The sequence below is a fragment of the Labeo rohita genome, chromosome 18 (genome assembly GCF_022985175.1).
Source record: "Labeo rohita strain BAU-BD-2019 chromosome 18, IGBB_LRoh.1.0, whole genome shotgun sequence".
Taxonomy (NCBI): domain Eukaryota; kingdom Metazoa; phylum Chordata; class Actinopteri; order Cypriniformes; family Cyprinidae; genus Labeo; species Labeo rohita.
Window position 1 is genome coordinate 31,307,783 of NC_066886.1, and position 16,642 is coordinate 31,324,424.

Genomic DNA, 16,642 nt, shown 5'->3' on the forward strand with positions numbered 1-16,642 from the left:
CCATGAAGGTTCAGGACGATAAATACATATACTTTTACACCCCTAGTGTCTGGAGTGGGGAAATACTGAGTTTAGCACAGAGTTTAGCACCAACCCTAATCAAACACACCTAAACAAGCTAATTAATGTCTTTATAATTACTAAGGCTAAGGGAAATTAGGTTTTTATTTATTTATTTATTTATTTAACATATCTATGGTCCAAAAAAATGGTACTAGCATAGTACATATCCAAAACAACAACATGGTATAGCATGGTGCATGTCCAAAAAATGACATTAAAAGAGAAGCCCACTTCCAAAACAAAGATTCATATATAATGTACTCACCCCTCTTGTCATCCAAGATGTTCATGTCTTTCTTTCTTCAGTTGTAAAGAAATTATGTTTTTTGAGGAAAAAAGGATTTTTCTCCATATAATGGACTGATATGGTGCCCCGATTTTGAACTTCCAAAAATTAGAATCAGCTTCAAACGATCCCAAAATGCGGTTGTAAACGATCCCAGCCGGAGAAGAAGGGTCTTATCTAGCAAAATGATCAGTTATTTTCGTTAAAAAAATACAATTTAAATACTCTTTAATCTCAAATGCTCATCTTGCCTTTCTCTCCCTGAACTCTGTGTATTCTGCCTCAAGACAGTTAGGGTATGTCGAAAAACTTTTCTCACTCAACTTCAAAAATCATTCTACATCACTGCAGAAGTTCCGACCCAGTCTTTGCAAAGTGAATATGCGAAGAAGATCAAACACCCTTAACAAAAAAGGTAAAGCAGCGATATAGGACGATTTTGAAGTTGAGGGAGAACATGAGATGGGAGTTTTTGTCATGAACCGGAGTGTGAGGCAAGACGAGCGTTTGACATAAAAAAGTATATAAATTGTATTATTTTTTATTAAAATATCCGATTGTTTCACTAGATAAGACCCTTCTTCCTCAGCTGGAATCATTTACAACCGCATTTGGGATCGTTTGAAGCCGCATTTAAACTTCATTTTGGAAGTTCAAAATCGGGGCACCATATCAGTCCATTATATGGAGAAAAATGCTGAAATGTTTTCAGAAAAAAGACATGAACATCTTGGATGAAAAGGGGGTGAGTACATTATATGTGAATATTTGTTTTGGAAGTGGAGTTCTCCTTTAACATGGTACATGTCCAAAGAGGGATGTTAATATGGTTAATGTCCAAAAAACAAAAACAACAAAAAAAACATGGTATTAGCATTTTCCATATGCACTAAAATATTAGTATGGTACATGTCCCAAAAATTGTATTAGCATTGTATTAGCATGATACATATCTGGATGTCTTGGTAAAATGATCATGTTATTGTTAAGCAACCTGAGGATTAGGATTGGTCCCATTGTTCAGTGTACACTCCCTGAGCACTGACGGAGCAGATCTCCTGAGTGTTTCTAATTGGAAGAACTCTCAGTTATTCTACTGAGATATGTTATCGAGTTCACCCTGGGGGCTGAATATATGAGACAGTTAACAGGATTCCTAATGTGGACCGTCTGCCGCGTAAATCCAGCTGGACTGGTAGAATGAGTTTAAACTGCTTTGAATTGTAAAAACACCATTTTGTGTCTGACATAGATAGCCTATATTTGGACCACATATCCAAAATCATTTCCCTACATGGGTACAGTAAGTAGTACGCTATGGCATTATTTCCAGTGGGAGGCATGGATTTTATTTGAGCCCAGATTTTCAGAGTTATGTCAATTAAAAATTCATGGACGAAGCAAATTGATCAGTTGCTCTAATTGTCCCTGTTGATGGTACAGTTTAGTTTATATGCATTTTGTGTTTGTTTTGTTCAGGAACAACACAGTTTGCTAAAAATACAACCAATTTAGCAGCTTTATGAGGCAGCAGGCTTGCGTGACAAGACTACTTTTCCCATCATTTTTTGTGGTAGCACAACAATGATAAAATGCACAAATTAAAGCATCAGTTACACCCTTAATTACTCACTTTTTCCCTCTTTGTTGTACTAGCTCTAAAAATAAGCCTTCGGTCTTTGTCAGGGTGTAAGAAATAGAGAAAGAAATATGAAGTTGCCCAGCAAGCTCTTATGATTATACGGCTGCAATTTTATATTGAGTTAATAAGATTTCTGAACTCATAAGTTGGAACTTCCCAGGAGGACATGAAGGCAGCGCAAGTGTCTTTCTCAAGGGTACAGTAGTGATAGCTCATGCATCACCTCTTGCAGTGTTTGAACCCACAACCTTCCTAACCTAGACTACTCACATATCTTCTTGTTGTATTGCTTAGAATGTAAAATCAAATTCTTTTTTTAAATGTATAATGTTTTATTATTATTATTATTATTATTATTATTATTATTACAAATAATTTTATTTATGCACGTATTTACCCACAATTCCATACTTATAAAATGGTACTGCAATACATCATCACACAAAAAAACAAAAAAACATATGTCCTAGGGTACCAAAATGACCTGGAGATTTTAGGCTTTTATCACAACAATTTTCAGCTTTGTAAATCATGTTTTTGCCTTTCTTCTTCCATCTGACTACAGAGAGCGAAGAGTTCGGTCCAGTGTTCATTCAAGAGCCAGATGATGCAATCTTCTCCCTGGATTCAGATGATAAAAAAGTGATAATGAATTGTGAAGCCCGAGGAAACCCTGTTCCGACCTACAGGTACGGTTTACTCATTTCATTAACATGGATAAGATTTCATTAAATGGATAATAAATGACATTTAATTTCTCAGGAGCTTTACTGTGAATCCTTATTATCCTGTCTGAGTGGCATTTCTGTTAGACTAATGCTAATAACGCAGATGTTGGTCTTTTCTCTGTGGATTCCTAATCAGAATTGATATAATGTTCTAGAATCATCATATTACTCATTAAATTGTACTGTCCTGTGATTCAGCGTATGTGCTGCAGTCTCACAGAAGTTTTATCCTTTAGGAAACAGACAGCGATACATCAATGTATCTATTTCCACCTGGAAAATTCGCTGAATGTCTATAAGCGTAAATAAATACAGGTGTTAGTGACGTTGAATGATTTACTCGGTGCTACTGAGCTCTCAGACACTGATGTGGTTTTGAGTTCTGGGTTGTAATTTAGATCGATATTCCTGTCTAAGATGCAAAGACACATCAGGCTATATGCTAACAAGCTCTTCCGTGGTTATGTGATGACTATATTATATCAAAATCTATAAAAATACACATCTAAGACCAGACTGGGGATAAATCAAAAAATAGACATTCTGAAATAAATTATATTTTTCACTTTTATCCTAATAGATAACTTACTTCAGTGTATAAAACTTGATTTATTACTTTATACATCAGAGTGTAACAATTTTTTTTTTTTTTTTTTTTTTTTTTTTCTGTTTGATTCATTACTTTTGCAGTTGGTTGATCAACGGAACCATTGTGGACGCAGAAGCAGATTTCCGCTACAGTCTGATTGATGGGAATCTAATAATACACAATGCAAGCGAGGCCACTGATTATGGGAGATACCAGTGTAGAGCAGAAAACAGCATTGGCACCGTCCTGAGTCGAGATGCCCTCCTACAATTTGCCTGTAAGTAATTTGTCAAATTTTGGATGCTGAAATTCTATTGTTTTTTTTTTTTTTTTAGATAAAGTTTTAGTAGTTTTGTTTTATGTTTTTGTCATGATTATTAGTTGTAGTTCTTAAGAAATGTCTGTGTAGTTTATTTATTTATTTATTTATTTAAGTTGCCTTGGCACCTAGCTGAAAATGTATTTATTTATTTATTTATTTATTTATTTATTAGTATATCAATTTGCCTTGGCATCTAGCTGAAAATGTATCTTTATTATTTTATCTTAGTTTTAATCAGCTCTAATAGAATGAATTATGTTGGTTGATATAATTGTTTAACTTTACAGCATTGACAAGGATTAGAGTCAAATGTTTATTTTCATTTTTATTTCTCTATTTCATATTGATATTATTCCCACATGGCATACTCAAAATCTCACCCTAAAACTGGCTCTTGCTAATGCTGCTAATTAAAAGTAAATGCTATTAAAGTTATTCCCAAGATGCTTTGATCCTTTCCTTAAAATGTAGCCCCAAAGCTTTCTCCATCAGATGGAAAAGTGCCCTTAACGCTCTGCTTCACGCAACAAGAGCAAAAAGTGCATTTCTTTCCCTAGTAATCCCTTGGCTTCCCTCCAAAATATCATCACAAGCCACGGAAGCATGCAGTGTGGAGCTAGAGGCGCAATTGCTTGCTGGAAAACACATTGTTAGTTTTGCTTACAGTTTCCCCAGGAGCGATGGCCATAATAGCCTTATTGGCGTACCCAACGGGATTGTGTACTTCACTATTCACTGCCCATGGTGTTTTCTGTAGAAAAACGAACATTTAGTGTACGTGTGATGTAACATTCTTACGAGCAGTAAATGTATTATAGTTGTGGTTAGGAAGCCTGTTTTTCGCTTCCCAGACTGTAATAGCGAAGAGGTGTTTGCTCGTGTTCTCTCGCCTACATGAAGAATGGTATCCGCCTTGCATGTTCTCTCTCTGCAAAAAAGAGCACTGCAAACGAGAAGTCATCCGGTGTTTTCTTTGCATGTCCATATGAGCTGCCGCCCCTCATGAACACACTGTTCCTTTTTTTTTTCTGTCGTCCTTGTCCGTCGCCTGGCTATAACCTTGCTCCAATCATTGTTGCCCATTCTGAAGGCCCGTCGGAGAGACAAAGGAAAGCTCCTGGCAGCCGACATTGGGATCCAGAGCTTTTCCCAGGCCTCCACATAACAAATGACCACCATTCATCACCCTGTTGGACACCCAAGGATCTTTCATTCTTATTGGCAGGGGACAATCTCATGAGCCTGACGAGCTCAACGATGTTGCGATAAAATGAATTAACCATTATTTCAACACCTTGGCAACGAAGCCAACATGAAACACTGTTCGCATCCTATTTTACTTCCACATTCTGATGTATGTGTGAGGAAATTTGATGAGGAAAATGTAGGGTGTAAATTGGTTTTCCCCAGTGACAACTGATTGGATCAAAGTTTGGCATTGTTTGAGGCTTGATGACATCGCTTGGAAAAAAACAGAACAAGTTATGACACAAATATATTGGAATAACTGATGCATATTCATACTAAGAAAATGCTTTGAAAATGTAAATAAGTCACTTTTATTTGTGATGAATGATAGTAAGACTCCCACTCTGTAAAACAGTTGAGAAACTCGATTAGAAACTCGACTGAACCCAAAGGTAATGCTGAACTGATCAGGATTCACCCTGAACCTTTAGACTTTCACAAATCTAGCTGGTCATTCAAGAACAGAGCGGTCTGAAGTGCGCTTTCAAGCTGCAAGAGCTGATTTCTGCTGGCAGCTACTGCTGTGCAATTTCAAAATGATTAAAGGCAATGATTCTCTGTGTGGAGTGCATTGGTCGAGGTCTCGGTTCATGAAATGCAAACAGCTCTTCTGGCCATCCAGCGGTAGGGGAACATTTAGCTCGGATCTCTTTGTTTGCTGTCTTTGATTGAGGAAGCCGGGCATGAGTTTCCCAGAGATGGTCAATTCGGCCGTTTGGAGAGGGGCCTAGTCTTTGAGCCCGGCCACGGATGTCACAGCCCTCCCTTGCTGAGAGACCTCTCACAGCTCTTGCCAGGGAAACCGATTGGTTTGCACAGAGCATCCACAGCTCCCCTGGAGATTCCAAAAATGTATTTTTATATAAAATAGTGGGAGAGATAGAAAACCACTAGTCTGTATTCTTTTCACAGTTTGTGTGTTGTGCCCCCAAAGCATTCCCTGTTGGGCTTTTTTTCCCTGTCTCTTTGTTTTGAGAAGCAGAACTCCCTGGTTCAAGCTAGTTACCAGGCCACGCTTTGAAGACTGCAGGCAGAGGGAGTGTCTCTGATCTCACTCCCTTCTGAGATCCAGTCCTCTCTCAGAAGACCCCTCCAAAGTAGGAGGATGTGACTTAGGTATCATGGCTTGAAAGAACAAGCCTGTGGATATGTACATAGGGCGGTTCTGTTCAGAACTCTACTCTGTTTGACCACAGAAAACAGGGCCATCAGGAACTGGATTCTCTGAACAAGAAAGAGGCTAAAAGTGGCTTACAATTTAAAGGCCCTGATGCATTAAGGGCGCACAGTGGCCAGGTACATGTGAGCACCCTCTTGAAACCTAGAGTAAAATCACATTTGGAGCACACTATGGTCTCATAGATTTCTTAGACACGTGATGTGATGAAACGACCACAGGTCCACGAGATTGCAAGAAATTGGACCTGAATGGACGTTTATATCCTTGCATATGTGGGGCTTCCAGTTATTTTTCCTGTATAAAAACCATTATGATGTTATAGTTTGCTTTATCATGCAAACTAGCATTTACGGTATCATTTTACTATCATAATCATAAACATATTGGTTTGTAGCATAAATAGTTTTACTGTTTACCGAACTATGTTATTCTTCTAGTTATTTACCTATAGCAGCCAGTGAAATGGAATTCTTTCACATAAAAAAGTTGTAAAGTAAGGTGGATACATACTGAATAATAAAAGATAAAATTAATAAATGTTTATTTTAAATATACACTACCAGTCAAAAGTTTTTAAGATTTTTAATGTTTTAAAGAAGTCTCTTCTGCCTACCAAGCCTGCAATTATTGATCCAAACTACAGCAAAACAGTGAAATTCTGAAATATTTTACTATTGAAAATAACTGTTTTCTATTTGAATTTATTTTGTAATTAAATTGCAATTAAATGTAATTTATTCATAGAATTTCAAAGCTGATTTTTTTAGCATCATTACTCCAGTCACATGATCCTTCAGAAAACTGAGAAAAGTCTCATCTCGGCCAAATCTTCTGGAATTTACCGCTAGCTCTGATGTCTCTGTAGTGGTCATGAGATGTAATTTCGTTTAAGTAAAACTAAAGGGCAGTCTGTAGTCTCACTAATTTATCATTTGTTCCAGAGAAGATAGTTTTGGCAAAATCTCATGTTTATCTAAATTCAATGCTGTATATCAGAGCACTGCTTTTTGGATGGCTCTTTTTGTTGATATTTGTTAAATATTATTATTCATGAAATAAAATTTTGTGTAAATAATATATAGACAAGAGACAATGTTTTTATGAGACTTTTACATTGAAAAGATATAAAGGCTATAAGCGGAAGTTTTTTTAGTTTCAACAACAGCTTGACGCAGCGAACAAATGCACTGAGCAGCAAAATCACTCTTAACAGATAAAAGAATATTAATTTTCGACAAAGATAACACTTTCCTCAGCAGACATTCAAACTAATGTATATTGTGGATATGAGACCGATCTGAAGAATGAATGCTGTATCAGATGCAGGTACACTAATCACACTCGCACAATCCACCTCTCTCTCATAATACATTGAGGTTTTAATGCAGTAATACAATAAGCTTTGAATGAAGCAACTCAACACACGTTTTTGAATTAGTAATGGAGGCTTAGGCTCAGCTGTTCAGCTGTCAAACTTTATTTTGAATCTGTGGCGGAAGGAAGTAGTTTGCATAAAAGATGTCTTTTAAAGACATCCGTTGTTATTTTGTTTATGTATTGTATAAATGCAATATCACATGACTAGATGTGAGATATGGCTGTATATCAGCACACTGTGATTACCTGCGGCCAAATCACAGCCGTGTCGATATACAGCCATGTCTCACATGTACTCGTGGGATATTGCTTATATATAAGATATATTTTAAAATGTATTTTAAATAATACAAATATCTCACAATATTACTCCTTTTGGTGTATTTTGGTTCAAATGAATGCAGGCTTGGTGAGCAGAAGATAATTATTTAAAAAACATAAAAAAAAATCTTTCTGTTCAAAAACTTTTGACTGGTAGTGTATATGAACGAATATTTTTAAAATATTTTTTTATGAATTATTATTATTATTATTATTAAAACCCCTTAAAAAGGTCATTAGATTGGCACACAGTTATTGAAATGAGATCATCGGCTCTTGCAGATTCTTATCTTATCTCACATCCTCCTTTATAGTTGAGAACAGATGAATATCGATTTACCCTACAAAGGTTTCATTTTACCATCCGAGATGAGGGCTCAGGAAAATACGAGATGAGCACATGGAAAAGAAGAAAGAAACCCAGTCAACAGATTTTTATCTTTTTCTATCCTAACTTCTATCAAATGGATCTTTTATTTTTACATGGGTCTTTTTTTATGATGCTCATCATGAGAATCCATTGCTTAGTTTTTGACAGTCCTGTAAATGATGCCAATTTTAGCAGGACCGACTGCCCTCATAATTTACCGCCGCTGTTGCATTAGCAAGCGCAGAAAGAAATAAAACGAGAAGAAGAAAACTCGTTACGTGTCGCCCCGCTCTCATGTTTCATGACCCCAGCTGTCTAAAGATATGTCATTTATCACATCTTTTCCTTTGACCATGTAGGAACAACAAAAGAAAATCTATTTTCCCATTTAGACTACAGCGGAGAGCATTGATTAGTTATAATTCATATGTCTAGAGTGAATTGACGAGGACCGCGGATAACGCGCTGATATGGAGAACAAGAAGGCGGCAGTGACAGCGCCTGATAAATCAATAATCTGCGCTGTTACAATGGGATTCCCAGCCTCTCCATCCCGGCTCTCTCGTGACAGTTTGTTGGAGGAGATCACCTTTCCAAGGCCATACATTACACAGCTCATAGCAATCCTTCTTTCCTGCCATGGAGCTGAGGAGAAGCAACAGACGTTAGCTGCATTCCAACGGCCCGGCCTGCCAGCCACCCGCTTCACATAAATAAGATATAAACTATTGAATTGCTCTCTCTTAAACTTTATTTCTTTCTTTCCTGCAGTCCCAGAGAGGTGTCTTGTCTTTTCTCAGCAGAAGCTTTCGTTTTTCATGGAAAAAAGAAACTTTGATCTCATTCTCTTTCATTGTGAGCAGCCCCCTGTAGGTTTGAGCGTTAAACACAGGTGTTGCGCCTGTTGATGGCTCTTTGTGCTTTTGCTGCAATGGAGCAGTGCAGGAAATCCCTGCTGATCACAAATGGAATGGAATGACAGTTTACCGATGTTGAATGTGGACGATTATGATACAAGAATCTTGAAAGCTGCTAAAACCAGTAATATGATTAAAAAACATTAAACTCAGTGGAAATCGGTGCTGAACTTAAGGGATAATTTATGCAAAAATGAAGATACTGTCATCATTAACTTATAGTATAGAAAAAATACTGTAGAGTCATTGGGCTTGGTTAACCGCATTCTACAAAATCTTCTGTGTTCAACATAGAAAAAGAATTTTATACAAAACTTAAAAAGGTAACTGATGACAGATTTTTTTTATATTTTCATTTTTAGGTGAGCTATCCCTTTAAACTTAAGCATGAGAATGTTTTTATTGTTATATAAAAAACAAAAAAAATCAAATAAAAATATTCATTCATTCATTCATTCTTTCATTCATTCATTTATTTATTTAATTTTCATATAAAATCTAAAAATGGTATATGAGTAAGGGAGAAGAGAAAAAGAAAAAAAAAAGTACTTTTTTTTTGTTTTCCTAGCAATTATTTTCTAGCAATTCTTGAGTGTAAATTGTTTCAAAGTAACTCCTACACCATCAGGCTAACAGAATTAAACATAAAAATAGAATAAAAAAATATAAATAAAATAAAATAAACAATCTTTTCTTTTTCAGTGAAGTCTCTTTTTTTTATTTCTGTTTTTATGTTATGCACACTACAGGTGAATACAGTGAAAAATTAAATTAAATTAAATGAAGTTTAATTTCATTTAATTTAATATATAAACAGTAAACATAATATGCTATTAGTAGTAGTAGTAGTAGTAGTAGTAGTAGAATTATTAGTAGTAGTATTTTAATTTAGATTAAGCCATGCAGGTTCAAAATTACCCATTATACCATGTTCATATATTAGATGTGTTTAATTATTAACTGGATTTTATATTTATTTTGCACTTTATAAAGATTATTTTTTTAAGAACATAGAAAAAGTTTATTTAGTTTAGATATGTTTGTGCTTGAACATCGTGCTGCAGTGAGACTTTGAAGACGAGAAGAAGTAATCACAGCGGTCCAGCTCTTCAGAAATGAACAAAAAATAGCCGTCTCTGCACAGAAGTGAACAAGAACAATTCATTTTTTTTAAAGATTCATTGCAAAGCTCTGAATGCCACTAACACACAGCCCACTTACTTTTCGGAGCACTCTCAAACACATGCGGCGCATGAAATGCGACAGATTAACAGCTTCTCTGTAGTGGGGAGTGTTAACCAGTACGATTGAAAGGTTGGCAAGCTTATCTTCTGCAGGATGACTGTATTCATGCAGGAGTATCTGACTGTGCACAAATGAAGAGAGAAAGCTAAAGTGCTTTGGGGACTCAAAAGAATGGCAGAGCACGAGTTAATGTCCAAAAATGCTTTGTGGACAAGCGACGGAACACAGTGGCCAAACACAAGCTGTTCGAATTGAATGGAAAAATCGACTGAAAGGGAAATCCAGACTGCGTTCAACAAAGTATGCCGCGCTTCCTCACGATGCTGGCAGCGACGATGAATGTCTGCGATTATGCATGTCTGTGCATGTCTATTGATGTCAATTTTCATGGTTGCACATTGCGATGATGAATAAAAATGCATGCAAAAGCTTCACAATAATTTCAGAGCCAGCATATGTGTTAGCAGCCTTGTTAAATAATTTACATTTGTTTTTTTTTGTTTTTTTTTCAGATTTAACACAAGAAACTTCAGTCTGGAAATGAATAAATAGCATGATAAAAACATGCACCGATGAATCACAAACACAGTAAAGCGGAATCTAAAGGGAAATGTAAATTGAATCAATTTATTTTTTGTAACCAGTAACAATTAAGGTTAGTGACTTTGCAACTACGTATCAACTAATTCTCAAAGTATTTGCAGACTGTTAGGTTAGAAAAAAAAATTCAAACAACATGCTTGTTCTGACTTATGCATGTTAAAATATATAAAAGAATAAGGAAACATATTAAATTTTGTTGTGTTATAAATTAGTAAAAATTCTTACTGACAACAGGGCAAAATCTAGGATAGTGGCAAATTTTAAAAATGTTGAATTACAACTAATTAGTATTTGGGGTGAAAGTAATTTTCTTTTAATTTTCTTTTAATATGTCATACATTTTTGTTGTAAATATGCCTGACAAGATTGTTACACTGAATTACATTTTAGTGGGTGTCTTCTGTTAATTAGGGAAAATTTTAATAAAAATATTTATTTCTTGCTCAGAAAAAAACAAAAACAAAAATTAAATTAAATTAAAACAGAAAATGTTTTATTTATATATATATATATATATATATATATATATATATTTTTTTTTTTTTTTGAAAAACAACAACAATTTAAAGTAGTATTACACTTATTGTTTTTATGCTTAAACCTTTTTTTGTCTTTGACCCATGTGCATATTATGCATTATAAAATTACGAATTAAATATTATATATAAAACGGCTCCATTTTTCCTTCGCTTTTGTTTTATTTAAATCATTAGAAAATTGTTTATGTTTACCTAATTATATTAAATTGTTGATATCTAATTGTACAACTACAATGAATAAATAATAAAATTAATGCAATTAATTGTTTTTTTTTTTTATTTTATTTTATTTTTTTTTTATTTTTTTTTTTTTTTTTTTTTTTTTTTTTTTTTTTATCCTGTGCTGAAAATCCTTAATTTACTGTTAAAAAAGATTGAATCCAATATTTGGCAATATTATAGTATAACAAAAGATAAATACAAAAAAGTTGTTAGGGGAAATTGTACAGTTTGGCCCAATGCAATAACTAGAATTTTCAAGAAAGAAAAAATAAGAAATCCTCTCTGGGTCAAAATGACCAAAACAACATGAGAGTTAAGAAATTTTGTGTATTTGTAGTGCCCTTCGGTTTGGCTTTCTTTAATTGAAAAATACAGAGCTAATAAATTATTTTAGGTATGACTAAGTTATAAGATATTTCAGTTATTTGTCCATTTTATCTGCCCACAGGGGAATAAATAAATAAAAAATAAATAAAAATCTTGGTCTTAAAAGCAGTTTCAGTTGAACTGTGTCATGTAAAGCATGCACTATGTCACATATGTTACTTCAGTATTTGTGAAATGTTTCCTCGCTTTCTGCAATGCATTTCTTTTACTCTTTCTAGTCAAGGTGTTTCTTATTGACCATTGAGTTTTATTCTGCAATGCTGTACACACATAGATGTCTATATATTATGTCAGAGCACATGTCAAGGTTGTGCTTTTCAAATCATACGTTCCACCAGAGAATATAGCGGTCTGTCAGATGTTATAATAGACAGGGGCAAAGATCAGCTATTGTTCAGTAAAAGTGATTTACCACATTGTTGTGTCAAAACCAGTATAGCCTAGATATTTTAAAACCTTCAGTGAGGACAGACCAGAAGCCTGCTGTGTTTGCCACTTTCCCGTCTGCCTTTTACTCATGTTTATTGCAGACCTAAAATTACTTTTGATTTCAGAGCTGATGAATAGATGTAGTGTAGTCACAGTATAGAAGTGGATTGCGAATGTTGTTTCACATTTGTGTGGATTGTATTGCTTGATATGCAGAAATTAACCACGCTTGGTAGTTTCTCCCAGGCCCCCCGACGTCATTGCCGCTGTGTGAAATTAAAACTGCCTCACTTCAGTTTGAAAGGGGCTAATCAACACCACCCATGACCGGGGCAGATGAAACAGCTCGTCTCCTGTCCCACAAGCTCTGTCTTCTGTTCTGTCTCAACCCACAATGAGAAAAAAAAAAAAAAAAAAGATTAATTACCCGCATGTCTAAGCCTGCTGGAACTCTTTCGCACGCATACAATTAACCGGAAAATAAATAATTATATAAACAGCCATTCTTGGTGGAAAGTAGCTGAATTTGCCAATGCTCTAAATCTCTTTATCATCTCATGTTAGATACAATAGAGGATAATATAAAAGAGAGCAAAGCTTTTGCTTGTCAACATATGATCAAAATTGACCTAGTGTTTTTACTCCTGTGAAAAAAATAAGTTAACTTAATTTTACTGAATGTGCACTTGTGCACTTTAAATCTTTAAAGTGAGATAATAGAATATTAATGAAATAAATGTTCTTTTTACAACTATTATAATATTAGTTTATATTAATATTTTATTATTATTAAGTATACTAAAGTGTACACTACAAAACAAACTAAAACCTGAGAAGAAAAATGTTAGGACATGCAAAAACTTACTTTTTTCAGTGTACTTCTTAAGAATGTTTAACTATTTTTAGGGAAAAACGAGCAAGCTTTTTTTAGTGTACTTTTTGACAATGGAGCTATTGTAATATCTTATTGTAATACACTGACCAAAATTATAAACGCAACACTTTTGTTTTTGCCCCTATTTTTCATGAGCTGAGCTAAAAGATTTTTTTCTATGTACACAAAAGGCCTATTTCACTCAAATATTGTTCACAAATCTGTCTAAATATGTGTTAGTGAGCACTTCTCCTTTGCTAAGATAATCCATCCACCTCACAGGTGTGGCATATCAAGATGCTGATTATACAGCATGATTATTGCACAGGTGTGCCTTAGGCTGGCCACAATGAAAGGCCACTCTAAAATGTGCAGTTTTATCAAACAGCACAATGCCACAGATGTCGCAAGTTTTGAGGGAGCGTGCAATTGGCATCCGAGCTGTTGCCCGTGAATTGAATGTTCATTTCTCTACCATAAGCTGTCTCCAAAATTTGGCAGTACATCCAACCGTCCTCACAACCACAGACCACGTGTAACCATACCAGCCCAAGACCTCCACATCCAGCATCTTCTCCTCCAGGATCCTCTGAGACCAGCCACCTGGACAGCTGCTGCAACAATCAGTTTGCATAACCAAAGAATTTCTGCACAAACTGTCAGAAACTGTCTCAGGGAAGCTCATCTGCATGCTTGTCGTCCTCATCGGGGTCTTGACCTGACTACAGTTCGTCGTTGTTACCGACTTGAGTGGGCAAATGCTCACATTTGATGGTGTCTGGCACTTTGGAGAGGTTTTCTTTTCACAGATGAATCCCGGTTTTCCCTGTACAGGGCAGATGGCAGACAGCGTGTATGGTGTCGTGTGGGTGAGTGGTTTGCTGATGTCAACTTTGTGGAACAGGTGGCCTATGGTGGTGGTGGGGTTATGGTATTGGCAGGCATATATTATGGACAACAAACAACAGGTGCATTTTATTTACCGTGATGAGATCCTGAGGCCCATTGTTGTGCCATTCATCCACGAACATCACCTCATGTTGCAGCATGATAATGCACGGCCCCATGTTGCAAGGATCTGTACACAATTCCTGGAAGCTAAAAACTTCTCAGTTCTTGCATGGCCAGCATACTTACCGGACATGTCACCCATTGAGCATGTTTGGGATGCTCTGGATCGGCATATACGACAGCGTTTTTTTTTTTTTTTTTTTTCCCTCATTGGCTATTCTTGTTTTATTGTGAATCTCTGAAAAATAGGCACTTAAATATAGATAAGTTTTTCTTGTTTTCTTCCTCTAGATCTGGAATCTATCTAGCTTTAATTAGCAAAAGCTGTATATCACTTGCTTTTGTTCTCAAGAACCTAGAAAAAAAAAGCTGTTATTGGTATTGTTCCTTGCACCAATATGGCTGCTAAGCCAAATTAAGTGTCATTCTAGTCGAACTCTGGTTGTACCATTATATTTGTTGATATGTCAGCACAGCAATGCTTAACCGGGACACTTATTGATTTGCTGACCTCCATAAATGCTGCTAACGTTTCATTTCCATTTGCACCTTGTTACCAAGAGCTTTGAGAAGTGGAAGTTCTAAGTGCAAGCTAAACTAAGCCAAAATGACCTTTAAAACAGTGTTATCTAAAAATTAGGAGTTGGTTTTGAGCAGACCCAGGAGACTCAGGCCTGAAAATGTGTCCTTGAATGGTCATAGTCTATGTACATCAGAAAAATGTTTATTTATTTATTTATTTATTTATTTTCACTATGCTATTTGCATATGAATGAATATTGTTTATTGTTTCCTTAAGATAATATGCAGGCTGTAGTTGACACTCTAACTGTACCCTAAAAGACACACTTTATTATTGTTGTGTTTGAAATTTCGAGGCCTTGCGACATTTTTCACAGAGAAAATGCAGTACCGAGATCTCTTTATTATCTCAATATTTCCACCAAGATGGCTTTGAGGTTAAATGGAGACTTTTATTTAACTCTCCTTTTTTTTTTTTTCCCCCAGTAATCTCACTAGTTTCTGAATGTCAGAAAATATCTCAACAGTGTATCAAACTGCGCTGTCCAAAACATGTGTGAAAGTGAAGAATGTGAAAGGTTCTTCAGATGTTAAAGGTTCTTTATGGAACCGTTTAAACAAAAAAAAAAAAAAAAAAGTTATTTAATGGCATCATGAAACACCTTTGTTTTAGCAAATAAATGAAAATATATAAATAAAAATAATAATTATTATTATTGTTAATAATAAAATACATCTAAAAATACACTTTATACAGCATTCATGATTTTTTTTTTGTAAGTTGGACATTTGTCTAACTTTTTTTTTTTTACGTTACTAACTACAGTACTTGTACTACAGATCGTTCAGAGAACATTCAAAAGTAATGATCCTATAAAGTTTTCTCTAATATTCCAAAAAAAAAAAAAAAAAAAACTTTAGCACATGCACAACTTTAGCACATGCAACTGAAACGTTTAAACTGGATTTTTTTTTGTTTGTTTGTTTGTTTTGTTGTTTTTAAACAGTAACTAATTACTTGCATCTTACCATTCAGAGAACATCCAAATGTAACATTTCGTAATTATGCAAAATGATAAAATGCACTGTCCCCTTAGGCCGCGTGTCCATCAAAGTGCTTTTTCCCTCCATATTTTTTCATTTGTTCTGAATGGGAGCCAAAGACCCACCAAAAAAAACACCCAGCTGTGAGCGCTTGAGAGCGCAGCGTTTTTGTTTTGTTTTTTTAGTTTTTAGTCCAGCAATTCAATCTGTTAAAGACATAAATAGTCGGAGACAAGCAATATTAACTTTTCCAATGTTGTTCAGTCGTAGTACAAGCAGGGTCGTCAGTATTAGTCCCGCCCCTCCTCCACTCTGATTGGTTAGCTGATCAGAAAGTGACAGTGATGATTGCAGCGTTTTACTTAAAGTTGAACATTCTTCAACTCTCGGCGCTGAGAAAAAAAAAACACCTGAAAATCACGCTCAGTGCTCTGCACGCTTCTGAGGTTTTAAAAAAACGTGACGTTCCCATTGAAAACAACTGAAAAAATACGCTAGCCGCAGGGAAAAAGGCGTGTCCGCCAAAGCGTTTTTAGCCAGCTGAAAACGCCAGGTGCTCTGCCGAAAACGCCCAGCTGTGAGCACTTTAGAGTGCAGCATCTTTTTTTTTTTTCGTTGAGATGGTAGTCTGGCAATTCGGAGACAAGCAACCTTAACTTCTCCAATGTTGTTCAGTCATAGTATAAGGAGGGTGGTTGGTGTTAGAAAGTGACCAGAAAGTGA

General features: G+C 35.4%; 1 protein-coding gene across 1 annotated transcript in view; it reads left to right on the plus strand.

Moving 5' to 3' along the window:
• Nucleotides 1-16,642, plus strand: part of cntn5 (contactin 5) — a 316,602-nt gene that overhangs the window by 174,347 nt on the left and 125,613 nt on the right. Inside the window, 2 exon segments of the mRNA XM_051135268.1 lie at nucleotides 2,557-2,680; nucleotides 3,410-3,585. Of these exon segments, the coding sequence (XP_050991225.1) occupies nucleotides 2,557-2,680; nucleotides 3,410-3,585 (300 nt within the window).